General features: G+C 49.1%; 1 protein-coding gene across 2 annotated transcripts; it reads right to left on the reverse strand.

Moving 5' to 3' along the window:
* Window positions 1–1,107: 1,107 nt before the first annotated feature.
* Window positions 1,108–11,760, reverse strand: C2CD2L (C2CD2 like). 2 transcript variants are annotated; one of them, XM_036744796.1, is made up of 14 exons: window positions 11,119–11,760; window positions 8,859–8,954; window positions 8,225–8,344; window positions 7,923–8,033; window positions 7,320–7,436; window positions 7,072–7,207; window positions 6,649–6,757; window positions 6,367–6,431; window positions 6,144–6,271; window positions 5,854–6,028; window positions 5,247–5,348; window positions 4,915–5,048; window positions 4,236–4,521; window positions 1,108–2,171 (listed from the first exon to the last, which is right to left on the reverse strand). In XM_036744796.1, exons 1-14 carry the CDS (start codon window positions 11,473–11,475, stop codon window positions 1,960–1,962), a joined length of 2,148 nt encoding a protein of 715 aa, XP_036600691.1. In that variant the 5' UTR covers window positions 11,476–11,760; the 3' UTR covers window positions 1,108–1,959. The 2 variants fall into 2 exon arrangements, with proteins under 2 accessions (XP_036600691.1, XP_036600692.1); XM_036744797.1 differs by lacking the exon at window positions 11,119–11,760 and adding an exon at window positions 9,984–10,500.
* Window positions 11,761–19,069: the final 7,309 nt, after the last annotated feature.

The following is a 19,069-nucleotide window of genomic DNA, read 5'->3' on the forward strand; positions in this document are numbered from 1 at the left end:
CTGCCTCATAAAGAAAGGTTCTTAGAAATCACCTAATCCACATACTTCCTCTAACAGATAAAGACCTTGAAGCCTAGAAAGGTCACCTACTTAGTGTTCATTCATAGAATCAGACCTATAGCTGGTAGGGACCTCGGAAGGTCTCTAGTCCAACTCCCTAATTTTACAGGAAAGAGAGTCCTAGAGAGGGTAGGTAACTTATCCAAAGTAACTGCGGTAGCTAACATCAGAGGCAAAATTGGGATTCCTATCCGGTTCCTCCCCTGGACTTTATCCTCTCCAGAAATTCTTCATCCTGCATGATGAAATCGACTTGAAAACTCACATCTCATCAACCACCCCAGCCCCTGGGGCCTTTTCCTCCTTCTAGCTGGAGACTATGGAGGGGAGAAATCAGAGCTCCTCCCAGCTCCGTAAGGACAGTGATCAGGGAATTCTCCTCATCATTTCCCACCTGGTTGCTCTCCTGGATTTCATGATCTCCAACAACTCATCATTCTGTAAGATAAAATCAACTCAAAAACTCACACCTTCCTGAGACCATTTCCCACCCCAGCCTCAGGACTCTGTGCCCCAGAGCCCAACTTTAAGCTCCTTTTCATGTGTTCTCTTCTCCAGTTAAGATTGTGAGCTTCTAGAGGACAGGGACTATCTTATTTATGCCTTTCTTTGGATCCTCAGCACTTAGCCTGGCACAAAGTAGATATTTAATCAATGCTTACTGAGTCTGACCTAGAAGTAAGCTGCTCCCTGGCCTGACCTGTATTATGGCTCCTTATCACTTCCCTGTATGACCCAACACATGGCCATACAATGAGGCACTCAAGGCTTTTGGATAAGATGAGAAGCTCTCATGTCTGGATTGAGGAAACAGTTTGCCTAACCCAAAGGCCAAGTCCAGACAAAGTCGTCCCTATGTCTCAACTGGTTGCAGGGATGTGGAGAGAAATTCCTTGCCTCCCTCTTCAATGGTCCTCCTACCCATCAGGCATTTTACAGATGAACCTCACACAAATGCCACTAAACCCTCTCAGCCTCCCTAAGTCTGTCACCCCCCCCCCCATAGTGGCTCCATCTCCCAACTCACAGATTAACTACTGGTTTTTGTAAACTCCAATTTAATTTTAATTCAATAAGTTAAGTTCCAGGCCATCACACAGCAATGGAAATCATTGTCTCCTGAAATTCACAAAGGTGCAGAGTTAACGCTTCCTCCTTCATCACACATTCCTTAAATAAAAGCCAGTCATGGCCGATACTGGCCTGGGGAAAGTTCCCGCCTGGCCCCTGGCTCCTTCCTTCTGCCTATGGAGAAGGCATCAAGTACAAAAACAGTAATAAAGAGGGAGGGAAGGATATGGAGGGTGTTGGGGAGGGGGGGAGTACCTGCCCCCCATCCCGGGCACCGGCCCGGCTTCCTATGAGCTGCCAATGTACTGTAGGGCAGACATTGGTGCTGGTCTGAGTGATGATCTGAGGCCTAGATACCCCAGGCCAAAGGAAAATGCCCTATCCTGGGGCAAGAAAGAAAGGGCACCTGGGAATGAGGCCCTCTTTTGTCCACTCACCCAACCCCCAGCCCACTGAGGGTCAGAGACCACATGTATAAATAGAATAAATAAAGGGAGAGAGGGAAACTGGGCATCCTGGGACTTCTATGAGGGGATAATATCATCAGTAGGCACCAATTCTGGGTGCAGCCCATGTGTACCAAGACTAAGCCCTCCTGCATGCTCCCTGCCCTTAACTACCCTCTTCTTGATTCTCAGAATTGTATGTCTGACACTCTGAGCCCCCATCATGAGTACCTAGAAAACTGGCCCAAAAGTCCAAGGGGTTCCCAGCATCCAGAAGACTGCCCCCAGCCCAGGTTGCCAAGGGGCTGGTAGGGGGTGTGGTAGGGGGAGGGCAGGGCTGAAATCTCAGCCCTTTCGTGGTCCTGTGGTAGTTGGGAGACGCTCAGAGCTGGGGACTGGGGCTGCCATTAGCCTTGGGTTTGGATTTAAAGGAAAATCGCTTAATGAGGCGCCGGGAGAAGCTGCCAGCCTTCTTTCGGACACTGGGCACGGCAGTTGCATTGGAGAGGTCGTCGTGTGACTGGCTCAGTCCTGCCTCCTTCTGTCGTGGTCGCCGGCGGAAGATCAACTTCGTCCCACTTCGAAGGAAACTCACTGTGGGGGTTGAGGCAGAGAGGAGACTGAGACCCAAGAAGTCTAAAGAGAAACTAGTGCACAGGATTGGGGGGAGGAAGGATAAAATGGGGAAGACATGTACACAGTCTAGGGCTGTGGCCTGAAAGGTCCTGGGCATCCCTGGGGGTGGTACTGGAAATAGAGCGCAGAACATCCTTCCTGTCCATAAAATTTGGAACCCTGATGCATCTTCAAACCCTACAGCTCAGGAGAGAGTTAGGTGCTTAAGCTCTTCAGGCTAGAAAGATGAAGGCTGACAAAGGGGGGCAGGATAGTGGGTAACATCCCCAAAACAGGCCATGACGCTGTTCAAAATCCTTCCATGGCTCCCTATCGCCTGTTAGGTAAAGTGTTCTCTCCTAAAATAAACTTGGTTTAGGTCTCTCCTGGCCCCCACCATACTCTGTCTTATGTTATGTTATGCTTACCAGTGAACGTACTTATGCCAGAAGAGTAGATGGCCCATTTTGAGGGGGCAAGGGTTATAGCAGTCACTTAATAAAGGTTGGAGAAATTGAAGAGAGTTAAATCCAAACTCCCTTTTTCCAGCCTTCTATAATCTGAGGCCAGGATTGATTTCTAGCCTTTTCCTATACTATTTCTACACTATACTAGAGAGGCAGCTGGGCTTGGAGTCAGTAAAACTCAGTTCAAATTCAGCCTCAGCCACTTCCTGGCTGTGTGACCCTGGGCAAGTCATTTCACCTGTGCCTCAGTTTCCTCCACTGTAAAACTGGGATAATAATAGCACCTGCCTCCCAGGGTTGTTGTGAGGATCAGATGAGATAATGTTTGTAAAAAAACACCTAGCAAAGTACCTGGCACATACTTAGGCACGATATAAATGCTAGCTGTCGTCATTATTACGTGTAAAATGAGAATCCTTAACAGCGCCTACCTCACTTGGTTGTTATGAGGATCAAAGGAGAGAATATTTGGAGAACACCTAGCAGAGGGCCTGGCACATAGAACCACTTAATAAATACTTGTTCTCTCCCCATCCCCACCCCAGCCATTCTTCCAGGCCCAGCCCACAGGTCACTTCCTCTGGGGAGTTTTCCCCAGTCCTCATGACAACTACAAAATAGGACGTGGTCCCTACCCTCAAGGAAGTTAAAATCTTTCCTTTCTCAGGTCTTCCCATAGTATTTTCTTCTCATGGCCTCTGGATTGTAATGATTTTCCATTTTCATGTGTGCTATGCCCCCCAGTACTGGAATATAAGCTATGTCAGAGCAGGGTCCATGCTGGACTTCAAGCACCTAGCAGGGTACTCTCTATATCTTAAGTGTTTAATGTTTGTTGGGTTGTTGACTCAGGCAAGAGCCTCTTAAAGCTTGAAAAGAGGTAATTCAGGACCAACTAACGAAGGCCTACTTGACACAGGAAACAATCAACTTAACTCATTATCCCAAGCTGGAGCAGAGGCTAAACACGGAAAGAGGTTCCTGAAAGGCTCAGATGAATTCACAGAACGTTAAAGCTAGACAATAGGTACGTGGAATGGAGGAGTCGAGAAGAGAACTGGGATGCTTTCTGGTAAGCCCCTGCCCTTTGAGGCTCAGGACAAAGACTACCATTCACTTCCACAAAATGTGTCACAATCACAAACAAGCCTAGTCTGGAATCATTCTGGGTCTCATCCAATGTGGCAATTCTTACGTCCTCAGGGACAGTGGGGTATGGGATGGGCATGAGTGAAGGTCAAAGTGAAGGTGAGACAGACAGAGAACAAAAACTGCAATGAAACCTATGGGAGAAGAGAAACTGGTGCAGAAGAGGAATTAAGATCAAAGGGTAGTTCTGAATCCATGAGGAGACATGGAAAACAGACCCAGAGAGCATGGGGAACTAGCTAGATCTGTTAGATCCTAGCATCTAAGGAATCCCTCTGTGCCCTCGACAGAGAACCTGGTGATCTATGTAGAGTAAGGTCTGGCACACTAGGCTGCGGTCGATATGCCCCTGGGCGAATGGATCCTAGGTCACTGACCCACGAGCACCAAGGAAGAAGGTGGGAGAGTCGTTCTTCCCACTTCTTACCTTTGTGGTCCTTGAGGCTTCGGGTCTCCAAGGCTCCCGTAGAACCGGTTTCTGATTCCACATCATCCACAGAAGGCCGTTCTGAAATGTCTGAGCGAGTTGTCTCATCTGTCTCCTGAGTACCTGCTGGACTACACAGGGCTTCCAGGGGTCCAGGGGACATGGCTGGAGGATCCAGGGGAGGCGAAGAGGGGTCCCCACTGCTCTCTACCTCACTCTGCATTGAAGCCTCCAGAGAGGCTGCATAACCCAAGGACAATGCCAACTCATCTTGGGCAATGGGAACCTGGGCAGGAGGCACAGGCAGTTAGAGGCCAGCAGGACACCCTTCCCAGTCAATGAATAAATCAAAAAAACATTTATTAGGCAATTCCTCTGTATGCCAGACACTGCGCTAGGCAATGGAGATAGAAAAAGCAGAAATAGGAACTTACATTCTAATAGGGAGGAGGACAAAAACATATATAAATCAGGATCTACAAGGTAAACTCAGAGTAGAAGGAAGGTAATTTTGGAGGGGATGGCACTAGCAACTGGGGGTGGGGATGAGAGCCTCCTGGATAATGTGGTACTTGATATGAGTCTGAAAGGAAACCAGGGATTCTTAGAGTCATCCAGAATGGAAAGCCACAGCCAGTGCAAATACATGGAGGGAAGATGGCATTAGACGTCTCATCACCTTGGAAACACCAGAGATGATGAGGGTGCTACGCTTGGTGGGGGTCTTCTTAGCTGGACGTCCGCTGGGTTCTGTCAGCTGCCGGATTGCCGTTTCTGCCACAGGGTCCAGGCCATTGGAAAGGTGGCTGTCCCCTGCCAGAGAGTATAGACTTATGAATCCTCCTTGTCTAGATCCCAGAGTCCTTCTTGGGAACAGGGCTCTCCCAGCCCCGCTCCCGATTGCTTTGATATCTGGTGCCTGGGTGTTGGCATCATTCTGTGGCACTGCTGCCTCCCACTGTGGTCACTGCGCGCGCGCGCACACACACACTCACACACACACACACTCACGGCTGCTGCTGGGGGAGGTGCTGCTGGGGACGCTGCTCTCACTCAGCACAGTTGTTGTTTTCTCTGTTACCTCCACCTTGGATGGGGAACGGGAGGGGGAGTCTATGGATAAGGAGAAAGATCAGTGAGTTGAAAGCACTTTCAATTCCACCCCTGCCCCCCAATAATTTTTCTAGGCAAGTCAACACTAAGGTACTAAGTAGCTTAGGGCCAGAGAAAGGAAATGCAGGTGCTGGGGAGGTGGAGGAGACATAAGAAACCCACTGGTGTATGGACAGAGACCATGGAGGCCCAGAAGGTGGGACAGGGAGACCGGAGAAGACGAGTGAGGAGATGGAAAAGAATGGAGAAGGAAGAAAAGAGACAGATGGCGGGTAAAAGGTAAAATGGAAAACAGAAAGGACTGGAAACTGTGTCCCCAGATACGGGAAGACAGAGACAAGTGGGGGTGATTGCAGAAGTCGGGAGCGTCCTTGGAGTTCAGGGTCTGCAGCCATACTTTTGCCACCCCTCCTCCAGAAGGCTAAGGTCAGGTTTAGCTGACCAGAGCCCTGTCTCTGAGGGTTTCCCGTTCCTTCCCAAGCCTCTTCGCTGTCTCCCCTTTTACCTAGCTTGCCATCAGCTCGAGGCCGGGACTGGACAGTAGTCACTGTGGTGACGATGGTGCCATCAGGCATGATGGTACGATCCAATTCAATCTTTTTAGTGGGTGTGATGCTGGGTCGTGGGGTGGGTGGGGCTGGGCTACTCAGGTTCCCAGGGGAGCCCTCTTCATATAATAGCTACCAGGAAAAAGGAGAACACAGAAAATGGGCATCAGGGCATGGGGTGCCACCTCCACGCTGACAGTGCCCCTTAGGAACGTCGCCATCCCCCAATAGAGGGTCAGTTTCTCACCTCTAATGCTAGAGTAGCAACTGGTCCTGAGGTCTTTCCTGGCCCGGGAGTCAGGGGACAAAGCTGCCTTCTGGATGTCTGCCTGGAGGGGGAGCCCACGGGCAGTGTGGCATGGCCCAAGAGTACATCTACAGAAAACCAGGGGTGGCATGGTAAAGAATGCCCTCCTCAAGGCCAGGTCTACCTCCCCCCACTCCAGGATACCCTCTCTGTGCACACTCACTGTCTCCAACACTGCTGCTCCTTAGCACCTTCAGCGTCAGCTCTCGGCTCTGGGGACCTATTTCCCTGTGGGTCAAGGAAGGGGGCAGGGGAAGATTATCGATCAATTGGGAAGCTGTATCCTCCTAGGCAACCCCTCTCCTCCCTGTCGTGGAGCCATCACCCTCCCAGGGTCCCACTGAGTTAAGGGCAATTGACCAAGGTCATCTCTTGGAGACAGCTTCGGGATGCCAGGACAATACACGATGTCATATGGGAGAACGAGAGTGATAAGATTCCTTACAGAGCCAGCTCTTCCATCCACTCAATGTCTGCAGCAGCTCGTACTGGTTTTGTCCACTTCTGCTGCTGAGGGCTGTCCAGCTCAGCCACGCAGCATAACTCCCCATTTCCTGAAAGGGAGCCAGAGGTCAAAAGTCAGTGACTAGGCAGGGTACAAAGGTCATTTAGAGCTGAAAGGGACCTTAAAGTTTATCAGTTCTAACCTCCTAATTTCATGGGTGAGGACATTGAGAGTCTGAGAAAATAAGTGACTTGCCCAAGGCAACACAGCTAAAAAAAAAAAATTAGGAGCCAGGATCAGAGCCCTAACTCCAAACATTTCAAACATACTACAAAGAGTCATGAAGGAAGAAAACTGGTTTAAAGATAGAACACCAGAAACCTCAGTGGCCCCACCAGCCCCTTCCCCACTCTAATTGCTCACCTCCCAACTCGCCTCCTGACTCGACTCCTGTCTCCCCACCTATGTGAGTTGCTCTTAACTGTCGTAACAGAAGCCGAACAGGTTTGGGGGCAGCTGGTTGAACTGGGGGCCCTGTGGTTGGCTTCTCACAGGACACCTAAGAACAGGTGGAAAGGAACAGGGAAAGGAGATGTTAAAAGTCCCCAGAAACATAGATTATAGGAAACAGCCAGTGATTTCAGCTCTGATCTCCTCAGACATCTACTCACCATGCCCCCTGGAGCTGGGCAGGCCCTGAGGTTCACCATCATGGCAGGTTGTGTACTGACAATGGTATCCTCAATCAACTCCTGTATGGTAGACAGATCCACCTGTTCTTCACTTCTCTGCAACGACGGCAAAGAGAGGGTAAGGAATCACAGCTCCCTAGCCCTTTGTTCAGTCATGTCCCACTGACCCTATTTGGGGTTTTCTTGGCAAAGATAGTGGAGTGGTTTGCCACTTCCTTCTCCAGCTCATTTTACAGATGAGGAAACTGAGGCAAACAAGGTGAAGTGACTTGACCAGGGTCACACAGCTGCATCTGAGGTAGGATTTGAACTCAGGTCTTCCTAACTCCAAGCCCAGCACCTATCCTAGCTGAACCACCTAACTGCCTTCTCCCCTAATTATCTGTGATTCTCCATTGAGATTTACCACATCTACCTCCTAATCCCCCCCTCCCCCGATCCACTTTCCCTTAGTCCCCTCTTATCTAATCCTCCAGGCCTTCCCAACCTAGTGCAGGCCCCTCTCTTACTTAGTCTCTTCCTATCTTGTCCCAACTACTCTCCACCACCTTACCTGCTTCCCCCCAACCCCAACCTACTCACCTCCTTTCCCTGCAGCTTGGGACAAACTGTCATGTTCAGCTCAGGACAGTCCTTGAAGGCCCAGGATACCAGCAACCCCTCATTGGCTATTTCTTCCAGATTGACCTTCAACTAGGAATGGGAATGGGGGGTGAGGGGGAGAGATAGAGGAGGCACATGGGTCTAGTGCTCACCCATCCCTTATCAAATCATCTTCCTGGTCTCCATTCCCAAAAGGAGGTTATGATTTAAATCTCAAAACTGAGGCAACCTCATCCTCCTCTCCTTACTCCTAGTCCCCAACATCCCCCTTTCCCTTCTACCTGTGCTGGAAGAAGTGTCAGGGTGACATGGTAGGTCTCCATGGAGACAGCAGCTGGGGACTGCTGGGTCACTGAGACTGGAAACTGAACCTCCTCGGCAGACAGCTGGCAGTGAAGGACCTGAGAGCGGCACAGGGAGGAGAGAGAGGCAGAGCTTCAGGCCCCCTCTCTGCGCACACATTTCAACACAGATCCTTCCCCCCTTCGTTATCACAGATCTCTGGGGAACTAGAGGGAAGCCCAGAACTCTGCCACAAGCATTACCTCAAGCCCAGAGCTGTGCTAGGCAGTGGGGGAAAGATGAAGTTTAGCTAAGTCATGGTCCCTACCCTGGGAAAGTCTAGTGGAGAGATAGGACATATACATGGATAACAATAACACACATGATCGTTTTTATTCCAGCAGAGAGACAAAAAAGCAAAAGGCACTGTGATATGAGATGGAGGGGGAAGGAAGGGCACTGAAAGGGATGGTTATGGAATACTTTTGGGGGGAGGTGACATGTGAGTTGGGCTAGAATTCAACAGGTAAAGGAAATTAAAGGAAAGATATAGAGAACTGATAGGATTCTAGGAGTTCATCCTATGGATCCAGAGTTGGCTGTCACCCACCCAAGCACTATACCACCCCTCACCATACTGTGCTCTGATTGGTCCATGCAGGTCACGTGACTGATAGAAGCATTGGGTGGAAGCTGGGGTACCTCTTCGAAAGTGATCTGGATGGAACTCTAGAAAAATAATTGGGGGTTGAGAAAAGGGTCAGGCTCCCTGGAGCTGACCCCACCCCCATCAGAATTGGTCTGTTTCCATCTGGCCAGGTTCCTGGAAGCTGCGGTCACTTCAGCTGCAGGGTTGGCTCCTGGCCTCCCCCTGGACCAAGACCTGGGTACAGGGAGCTCTCCCTTCTAAAAACCCCTCCCCACCAGAGGGCCTGGTTGATGCCACTTCTGCAAAAGAGTGGGGGGGAGGGGGGGAGGCAGGACCAAGAAGACAGAGGCACCTGTTCACCGTGAAATTCATTCTCCCCACCCCCAAGCAAAGAAGGCTATGGATTATCCTTTAAAAAAATAATAAAAACGAGGGAGAGGGGACCAGGATGCAGTAATAACAACAATAATTCATAATTATTGATTACTTCAAAGTTTACAAACATTATTCCTAAATATCGAAATGCTAGGGAAGGAGTGGTTGAAGCCTCAGGCTTGTTCTGAGGATAGAAATCTATTGGGTGGAATGTTTCAGGTTGACACATAGGGGTGGGGTTGGAATTTTGTTTTAAGGATAGGGGAGGGAGTGTCAGAAATAGAGAGGTTTTGAGAATATAGTCTTGTCCCAAGATCAGCAATATATACTGAGCTAGGCATGGCTCTGGGGGACAGAAAGGACCGGAAAAACAGCCAGCATACAAGATTCAAGTCCCTAAGGGGCCCAGGATGTGAGCTAATTCTCCCAGCCAGACACCAGGGTGAGATTAAGAAGAAAGCTCCTTAGCTCAAACCTCAGAAGAGCTAGCTCCTAAATCACCCAGAGCTCAGCAGGAGTGGCATGGGGACACTATAGATGGTAAGCTCACCCAGGGTTCAAGAAGGGGTACAGGCCAGGAAGAGCTCACTGGTTGGGGGGAGGGGCACAAGTTGGCTCCTTCCCTAGGACTTATTGGCAAAGGGAGCAAATCCCCAGAGCTCATTTGCCTGGCAAAACAAGTCAGTAAGTGCTTCTGATCCGGCAGCCTCCCCCCATTGCTGGCTCAGACCCACCCACTAGAGGCAGATGGATGCTGCTCAGGCCCCAGACTCCCAACACCTAGGGTAGTCCAATGTTCAGCTGAGTTGGCAGTCTTAGAGAAACCTCTCTTCACCTGAGGACAAGGTGCACAGAGCTGGGCACAGGGGAGGGAAAGGTCAAGGTTTGGACTGTCAACTGCCCCCTTGACCCTAGAAGGCACAAAAGGGAAATATAACAAGTCTGTGTTAGCTGCTAATTCTTCAGAGCTATTAAGGGAGCTGGAGAGGGACAGGAAGTTTAATAGTTTAATAAGGAATCCCTTCCAGGAACTGAGCTAATGTTCCTAGGGGGTGGAGCGGGAAAGGGGGCAGAAATAAAATGTTTGGGCTGGGCCGGTGGGGGCTCCAGAGGAGGGAAGTCCAGCCCCCTCCACCCCAGTCTCGTGACAAATGCTTCCTGCCCCACTTCCTTGGTGGTCAGATGTCCCATGGTGCAATCCCGGGGACATGAACTGATCCCTGGTCAGGTTGGAGCCTCTGACTGACCCTTAGGGGACAGGTCCAGTTGGGTCCCAAGCGTCTCATACGAACAACTCCCTTCTAACCCCGTCCATCTATCTATATGGAAGAAGATATAGAGACTGAAAGAGCTGAGACTGCTAGGGAGGAAGCAGGTAGCAGTGGATTTTGGAGGGAAGGTCAGGGATTTGGGACACAAGGAGTGCCTGTTAGAGTCTGGGGAGAGGACGGTAGCAACCAGGTAGATTCCTAAGGCTGCTCGGTGCTTCCTATCCAACCGGCAACCCTCCCACCGCCCAATCACCACCACCACCAATACCACAGCTCCAGGTGGAGAAGCAGCTCCCTCAATACAGGGATTAGCGTTGCTATGAGAACAGCAACTTCTCCGCCGGTTTTGGACAGCTAAGGTTCCCCCGCCCACGGGGACTGGGGATTGGGGGCATAAAGCGGTCCCTGCACCCCTCACCTTCACCCACACCCCTTTCTCCTAGGTGAAGGGTTTAAGGGAGGAGGAGAAGGCTGAGGGGGTAACACACACACACACACACACACACACACACGAGACCTGCTTTTTGTGCACCTGAACAGTCCTCCTGCTCCGAACGGGAAAGTGGAACCAAGCCCCCAAGACCCTTCTCCAACTTACCCCAGCCCTGCAGGCCTGCTCATTGAGCGCTCGCACCCAAGCTCGCTGCCAGTTTTCCCGGAAAGACTTGAAGGCGAAAAGTGAGGCCAGGAGGCCCCGGACACCTGGCTCCTCCGGAACGCCAGCCCGGTTGGACCGTAGGCGCAACAGGGAGCGCCACACGCCCAGCTCTCGTAGCGACCCCCCCGGTTCGGCCACCCCGAGCCCCGGCCCCGGCCCCCGGCCCCGGCGCACTCGCCCCAGCCATACGCCCCGGGCGTACTGCAGCAGCCAACCGGCCACGGTGAGCAGCGAGGCGGCGAAGAGGAGCAGCAGAGCCGCCCAGCCCACGTCCCGCCGCCCCCAGCCCGGATCCATGCTCCGCGCGCCGCCCCGGCTCGGGCTCAGTAGCCGCCCCGGGGGAGCATGGCCCGGGCAGCCCTGCGGCCGGGGAGCGGGGGCGGGAGTGGGCTCGGTTGCGCGCGGAGCTCGGTTGGAGCTCGGGACTTCTTAGGGTTCGGAGGCAGCCGGGGCGGGGGCCGGGGCGCCGGGCTCGCTCTCGCTGGCGCCGGGTTCTCTAGCCTCGCCCGGTCACATCGCGGGCCGGCGCCGGCGGCTCAGCCTCGGCTCTCTCTCCCTCTGGCTCCCCCCGGCCTGCCTGCCTGCCTGCTCGCCTCCTGCCCGCCGCGCTGGCTCCGCCGGAGCTGGCTCGGGCTCCGCTCCGGGGGCTCCGGGGGCTCGGGCCGGCGCGGGGAGGGCTGCGTGCGCAGAGCTGACACTGACAACACCGCCGACGCCCCGCCCCCACCGCCCCTTAAAGGGGCCGCGCCCGACCGGGCGGGGTGTCGGAGGAGCCAGGAGCCCGGGGAGGCCGCCCGCATGGGGCGGGGGCTGGGGGTTCCAAGGAGGCGGGGTCGTCACTCGCCTCCCCATCCTGGGATGGGGGAAGTGCGCACGCCCCGCATCCCAACGCACACCAGCGGGAGTCGGTGCAACCTTCAGAGTTGCCTTCCACTCCCCCCAACCCCCGCCCCCTCCTCTCCCGCCTGAGGTCACACCCCTGGGGGACTTCGCTGACCCCGAAGGAGCCAGGGCGCTAGCAAAGTCCTGCCCCGCCTTCCAGAGCCACTTGTCCCTGCACCCCGTCACTCCTCCACGCCCTCCCTTTTGGGCTGAAGCGGGGATGAGGGGCGTCCCATGGCAGGGTCAGATGGAGGAGCTAAAAAAGGGAGGGGGGGATCCTGGCCATGGTGAGGAGCTAGGAGATGAAACTGGGAGGAGGTGGGGACGGGAGCGGGGGCAGGATGCGCTGTATTGAACGCGCTGCCTCCTCAAGCTATATATAGAGAGCCTGTACCTTCGAATCCTATTTCCAGGTGTCAGGGCCCTGGGAGGAATCTGTTTTCGGGGGGATGGAGGGAATCTGGTGTCGGTTCAGCTTCTGAATTATCTCCTTCGTCTAGCTATATACTTCCATAGGAATACCTCCTGCCTATGGAACCGGATGGATAAGGTAGTTTGAGTGGTGGTGGGATAAAAGCCTTGGGAACATCTATGGCAACCCTTAGAAGACTCAGGCTCCTGAAACCCAACAAGCAGAAATCAAAGGAGGGGGCATTGTACACGTACTCGGTCCAGCCCTGGCTGTGGGAACCAGGACAGGATGATTTAACCACAATAGGATGGAATTGGGGCTATTCACTACCTGCCAGGAGACTGAGGGACAGGGCCGGTAAGGAAGGGTGCAGAATGCAGCCCCCGATGAGAATAGTTTCTTAGATTATTCCTTTAATAACCTCCTCGCAAAAAACACGGAAAGAATGGAGGTGGGCATTCAGCCCCTTCTTTTGGAGAAGGGAGGAGAAGGGGTTAAACATCTCCCTTTTCCTTTCTTCTTACCCCCTCCTCCCAACTCATAAATCCAGCTACTAGTCAGGGGAGTGACCCAAACCGCAGTAAACAATGGAGTGCGAGACGTTGGAGAGCAGGACGAGTCGGATCTAGGCTGGGCTATGGCTGTACCAGCCCCAGGGGGCCTGAGGGGGTGGGGATGCAGGCTTAACTAATGTCGGCTCTAGGCCCTACAGCACAGCACCTCTCCTTGGGAGGCTTAGAAAGCGCAGAAGTTTCTCAGGTTTATATCCCTAATCCCAGAGGATTTAAGGGACTGGAGATTCGAGGAGCAGACTACAGGTTTTTGGCCTGAGGGAGTGGTTAGTAGTGAAAGGGTAGCTGGGGTTGGGGGAGCCCTGCCTTTCTATATCCAGGCCCTCTTATCTGAGCAAAGTGTACACATCAAAGCCAAACTGGAGGCCCACTTCCAGAAATCCAGGAAGCACTCTCCCACTACTTTGGTGGCCACAGGTCCCTTTTTTCTTTGAACCACAGTAGCATCTCTTCTAGGAGGCAGGCTAGGGTGGTGGGAAAAGAACAAGACCTGGGTTCAAATTCAGTCTCTGATGTTGATGCTAAACGGCTAATATTTTAGCACTTAACAGTCATAGAAAAGCAAAACAGAAAGGATTTTACAACCCTTCACTTTACAGAACTGAGGCCCCAGAAGTCTTGTCCAAGATCACACAGTTAACAGTTGTAGGCTGTCTTATCGTTCTTATTTTCCTAACTAGATTGTAGGCTGCTGGGGAAGGGAACTACATCTGAAACCCCTCATTGAGTTGGCTTCAAAGAATTACAATACTTTCTCAACCAGAGGGAGGATCCAAAGATTGGACATTGCTCAAGAGGTTGGGAGGGACTACAGATTCAGCCCAGTAGTGGGACACACACCTATGATCTTCTAAACCCACGAAGGAAAAATCTAGTGATTGGCTGTGGGAATGGGTCACACCCCTTGGGCCAATATGAAAAAAACAAGTTGTAGAGCAGCTTGACAAGGTTTCACTTCTAGCCAGAAATAAAAGAAAATTTAGGGTCTCAGTTGTCTGGTTCCTCCTCAGTCTCCTTTGCTGGATCATTGGGTTGAGGGTCCCTCAGAGCTCTGTCCTGAGTCCTTTTCTTTCCCATCTCTATAACTTTCTCCCTTAGTGATCTCTACCTAAAGAACAGGCAAAGGAACGCAGCTAAAGAGGAAAGACTTTCTGAGGGGTAGATGAGGAGGCATGTGCCAGGCAACTCAAACTACTACTATTACCCCAATCACCAACTCACTTCAGATCCGCCATAAGGAGAGCCCAGGACCCCAAACCCAAGAGCCTTGGGAAGAGCAGGGCATCCTGTCAAACACCCACAGCTATCATCTATCAACGCTGCTCTTGTGAAGATACCACTTGGCAACTGCTTCCACAGGCACTGTATTAGGTGAAGCAAAGCATGGTTTTACCACTCAAATTCTTGGCCTTACCATTGCTTTTGCTGCCTCACCCTAAGAACCAGGGGACCTTTCTCTTTGACCTGCATTTGAAACTTTTATGTGTTGTCTCCCCCATTAGAAGATCTTTGCCTTACTTTTCTATTTGTATCCCCTGTGTTTTGTACAGAGTAAGCCCTTAATAAATGCTATTTCATTTATCTCCCGTGGGTTCATAAGTAAATCACTTTGCAAACTTTAAATCCCTATGTAAATGTCAGCTGTTATTCAACTTCCAGATTTATATATCTAGCTCTACACTTTTGCTTGAACTACCATATGACCAACTGCTTGATGGATATCTCTACCTGGAGAGACATCAAGAGCAACATGTCCCAAAGAGACCTCATTATATTTCTTCTTTTTAATTCTGAATTGATACACCAAAAAAAATTAGCACTTCTTTTTTACAAATAACACAAAAAGAAGACTGCATGTGAAAGTAAGAAACTTCCATTCTTCTTACTTTTAAAAAAAAGTGTATAATAAATTTGAACTGTTACTTTCAAAACTGTTTTGTTTGTTCCTTCCATACTCAATCGGTACACTCTTAAAATTGTATCAATGACCAACATTTTTCTTTTTTTTTTTGGTATCATCATTGATAACCTCTGCCCCAATTAAAGACAAAAAGAAAAATTCCTTGTAACAAAATAAATACAGTCAAGCAAAACAAATTCACACAGTAGCCATATCCAAAAACATGTTATTTCTCTGCTATAATGAAATATATAGGGTTATAAAGGAAACTAATTATATTGAAATACACTTATCAAAATATAACATGCTTCATCTTAGGTCTTTTGGGGACACAGCTGGTCACTACTTTGTCATTCTTAAGTCAAATTTGTTTTTCTTTACAATGTTGTCATCATATAAATTGCTCTAGTTCTGTTTACATCACTCCATATCCTTGCTTCTTAGGATTCTCTGAAATTATCTCTTTTCTCATTTTTGTGGTGCAGTAATATTCCATTATATTCATATAGCACCATTTATTCAGCTCCTCCCCACTTGATGAATATGATGAATATGCTAAGTGTTAAGAACCTGGATCTGGAATGTCTGGCTCTGGGTGTTGCCATGATCAGACTGGTCACTGCTATGTCCATTTTACTCTAGGTTCTAGAACCACCGGAGGACTTTCTCAGTGGGGCCCTCAGCTCTCGCTGTCTATGGAGACAGAGTAAACTTACAGGCTACATGTGCCTCTTGTAGTGTCTGGTCACTTTAGGAAGTTTCTGGTTTAAATGAGGGCATTGGCTTTTCTGGTGAACCCATTGCCTATTACCCACAGGCTTCTAGTTGAATTCTTAGGCAGTTCTAGTGTATTTTTTTAGGTTTTTGATAAAGTAGGTAGGTGGGGGGAGAACTGAGTTGCCTGCCTCAGATCGAATAAGTTAATGTTGTCAAGTGCTCAACACAGTGCCTACTATGCTCTGTAGGGCATCCTCCCCCCAAAACTATATTGAGAGGGAGTCCAAACTTATATTTCTCCCTAAATGCATGATTCCCTGAAACCTCATGATGCTGCCCTTAGCCTTCAGGTCACAAAGTTTCTTTTGGAGTCATCCTTGACTCTTTCTCTTCCCCAACTCCTCTATCCTATTATTTGCCAAGTTTTGTTGATCTCACCTCTACAACTCCCAGATTCATTCTTTTCAATATTCACACAGACTCTAACCTTGTTCAGGCCCACGTGACCTTATACCTGTACTGTTATAAAAACCTTCTAATTGGTTTTCTTGCTTCTAGTCTTCTCTCCCTCATCAATCCATCCTCCACACAGTCATCCAATTGATATTCCTAAAGCCTAGATCTGACTGACACTCCTTCTCCTTACATCTTTGATGGCTCTCTAGAAATAATTTTTTGGATAAAACACGAAGTTCTCAGCCTGGAATTCAAAGCCCTCTAGAATCTGGCTCCTGCCGAATTGTCTTATTTTATATTACTAGCCTTCACAAAATCTCTATACTAGTCAAATGCGCTAGCTTCTCAACTCCACTGTCCTCCTATACACCTATGACATACTTCCTACCTTCTTGCTTTTACACAAGAGGTCCTCTATACTGCTTCTTAGAAACTATCACCTGAAGCTTAGCGGCTCCCTCCCACACAGTGCCTTTACCTGACTCTTCCTCTTCTGCCATTGCTTTGTACGCACTTGTGTACATGCTATCTATTCCCCAGTAAAATATAAGTTCCTCAAGAGCAGGCATTATTTCATTTTTGTCTTACTATCTTCAGTGATTGGCACCTAGCCGGTATCTAATAAATGGTTGTTGAATCGAGGACTCTTCCTATTCACTGGTCTTTCCACCTCACAAAGTTCTCCCGGCTGAACCTTAGCTGGTTTTAGTCACTAGAATTCCACTTTTTTCTCAAATTCCCAGTTACAGCATCCAAAGCACTTTCCCCAGAACGAGGCAAAGGTAGGCAGTACTAGTATTTTTTGCACATGAGGAAACTGAGGCTGAGAGATGAAGTAGTTTGTCCATAGTCACACGGCTACTAAGTGGTAGAACCAGGATTTGATTCCAGGTTAGTATTCCATGTTCAAGAGCCCTAATTCCTTGGCACTGTGCTTTACTTCTATTTATTGTGTTTACTTATGTAGGTCAGTGTTTTGTCCTAACCATTCAACTGGAAATGCATCAAGGGCAAGGATTGTGTTTCCTTCTTCCTCTAGCTCTCCCATTGTTCTTGTACAAGATTCTATACAAAAGCAATATGGAGTCGGTGTATGCCCTGACATGCTTCTGCCCTGCCCACCTCCTTGGTTGAATGGGGTAAAGACAACATGGCTAACCTATGTTTCCCAGGTCTCTGTCCAGCTAAATCCTTTGAGCTATCAGGGAAAATGTATGGAAACTTAATAGAGGAGGAAGATAAGGTTTTATTTTTATTTCTCAGATTAGGTTAAAAGGACTTACAACAGAAAGGAATCCTAGCAATCCAGGGTTTCTTAAACTTTCTTGTGGACCCCTTGTGGCACTACAGTGAAGCCTATGGGCCCCTTCTCAGAATAATGTTTTTTAATGTATAAAATAAAATACATAGAGTTACAAATGAAACCAATTATACTGAAATAGCTATCAAAATATAAACAAAAAACAAAATCCACAGACTCCAAGTTCAGAACTGATATAGTTGAACCCTTTCATTTTACATGGAAGAAAACTAAAACCCAGAGAAGGTATGTGAGTTATCTAATGTCACATTGGTAGAGAGTAGTAGAACCAGGATTTGAATCCAGTTCTTTGATTTCACATCTAGTGTACTTTCCAACTTTGCCATACCTTATGGCATATCATATTAATATATTATAAAATAGGTCAAGTATAAACTAATGCAAAGTCTATTCTAATCATTTCCTGGTTCTATGACAGATAACATTCCTTAACAGGTCAAGTTCCTTTTTAGTGAGGCCTTCACACTCTGGATAATAAGACTTCTATAGAAGAGGCAAGGCAAAGTGCCAGGTTACTAGAACAAAACTCAGGCTTGCCTCCACCTGACCTAATAAAAAAAGGTATTAGGTACAGATTATCTCTAATACCTTGTAGCAAACTCCCTTAAGGCAAATAAATGGTCGGTTGAGTATCTGTACAACCTCATTCAGGGAGAATGTCATCAGTCAGAATCTTAACCAGTAGTTCAGATTATCTCCAGAAAAGTAAGTATAAAAAGACCTTCTCTCCTATCTATCTAGCTGTTCTGATACCTCATCTGCCTACTGCCTGTTCCCTACACCTAGTAAGTTTCTTCTCTGTCCCATTCTCACCGTTTCCCTACCTCTTCCTCCACAAAGTCCTCCTTGTACTCCAGGTATATGCTTTTGCCTCCACTATTCCACACACAGAAAGGGACCACTGTGGACTCTCTCTAGATAAACCTCCACAGATCAACAAGAAAGAGCTAAGTCCTGCTTTTCTTTCTAGCCTGAAAAACCTAGTTAGCAGAGACTTCACCTCCTACTATATTGATGAAGCCTCATAATAATAAAAATGTTGCATTTGGAAGATGTTTTAGGTTGGCAAAGCCTTTTCCTCACTATCTCCCAGTGAAGTAGGAAGATCTCCCTTACAGGCCATCTCTTAGAGAAGAAAAAAACAGGAACTTAATGGTCCCTACAGTCTACAGAGCCACCAGTCAATTAGGGTTGAGGCTAAGCACCCTGAATACACAGAACCTTATCCTGGGCAACAGAGAGGGGAAAAGGGGGGGTGGTCCTTGCTCTGTGAGCAAGTGTGACGGGAAAACTTGACACATAGGCAAAACATATAGGAGACATGAAACATACAAAGAAGTCGTAATACCTAGACCTCCTGGCTGTTCCAAGAACAAGATACTCCATCTCTCAGCTCCCAGAATTTTTTCTGGCTGTCCCCCATACCTAGAACACTCTCCTTCCTCCATTCTGATTACTGATCACCCTGGATTCCTTTAAGTCCCAATTAAAATCCCCTCTTTTACTGGAAGCCTTCCCAATCCCTCTTAATTCTAGACCCTTCTCTCTGTTAATTACTCCTGTTTATGGTGAACATAGCTTGCTTGTATATATTTGTTTGCGTGTTGTCTCCCCCACGGATAGTAAGCTCC

Source organism: Trichosurus vulpecula, chromosome 2, assembly GCF_011100635.1.
Source record: "Trichosurus vulpecula isolate mTriVul1 chromosome 2, mTriVul1.pri, whole genome shotgun sequence".
In the NCBI taxonomy this organism is placed as follows: domain Eukaryota; kingdom Metazoa; phylum Chordata; class Mammalia; order Diprotodontia; family Phalangeridae; genus Trichosurus; species Trichosurus vulpecula.

Coding starts and splice junctions, on each gene's coding strand:
- C2CD2L (XM_036744796.1), bottom strand. CDS start 11,475: ATGGATCCGGGCTGGGGGCGGCGGGACGTGGGCTGGGCGGCTCTGCTG. Junction 7,437..7,922: donor CCAAGCTGCAGGGAAAGGAG/GTGAGTAGGTTG, acceptor CCGTCGTTGCAG/AGAAGTGAAGAACAGGTGGA. Junction 6,432..6,648: donor TGGATGGAAGAGCTGGCTCT/GTAAGGAATCTT, acceptor CTTGACCCACAG/GGAAATAGGTCCCCAGAGCC.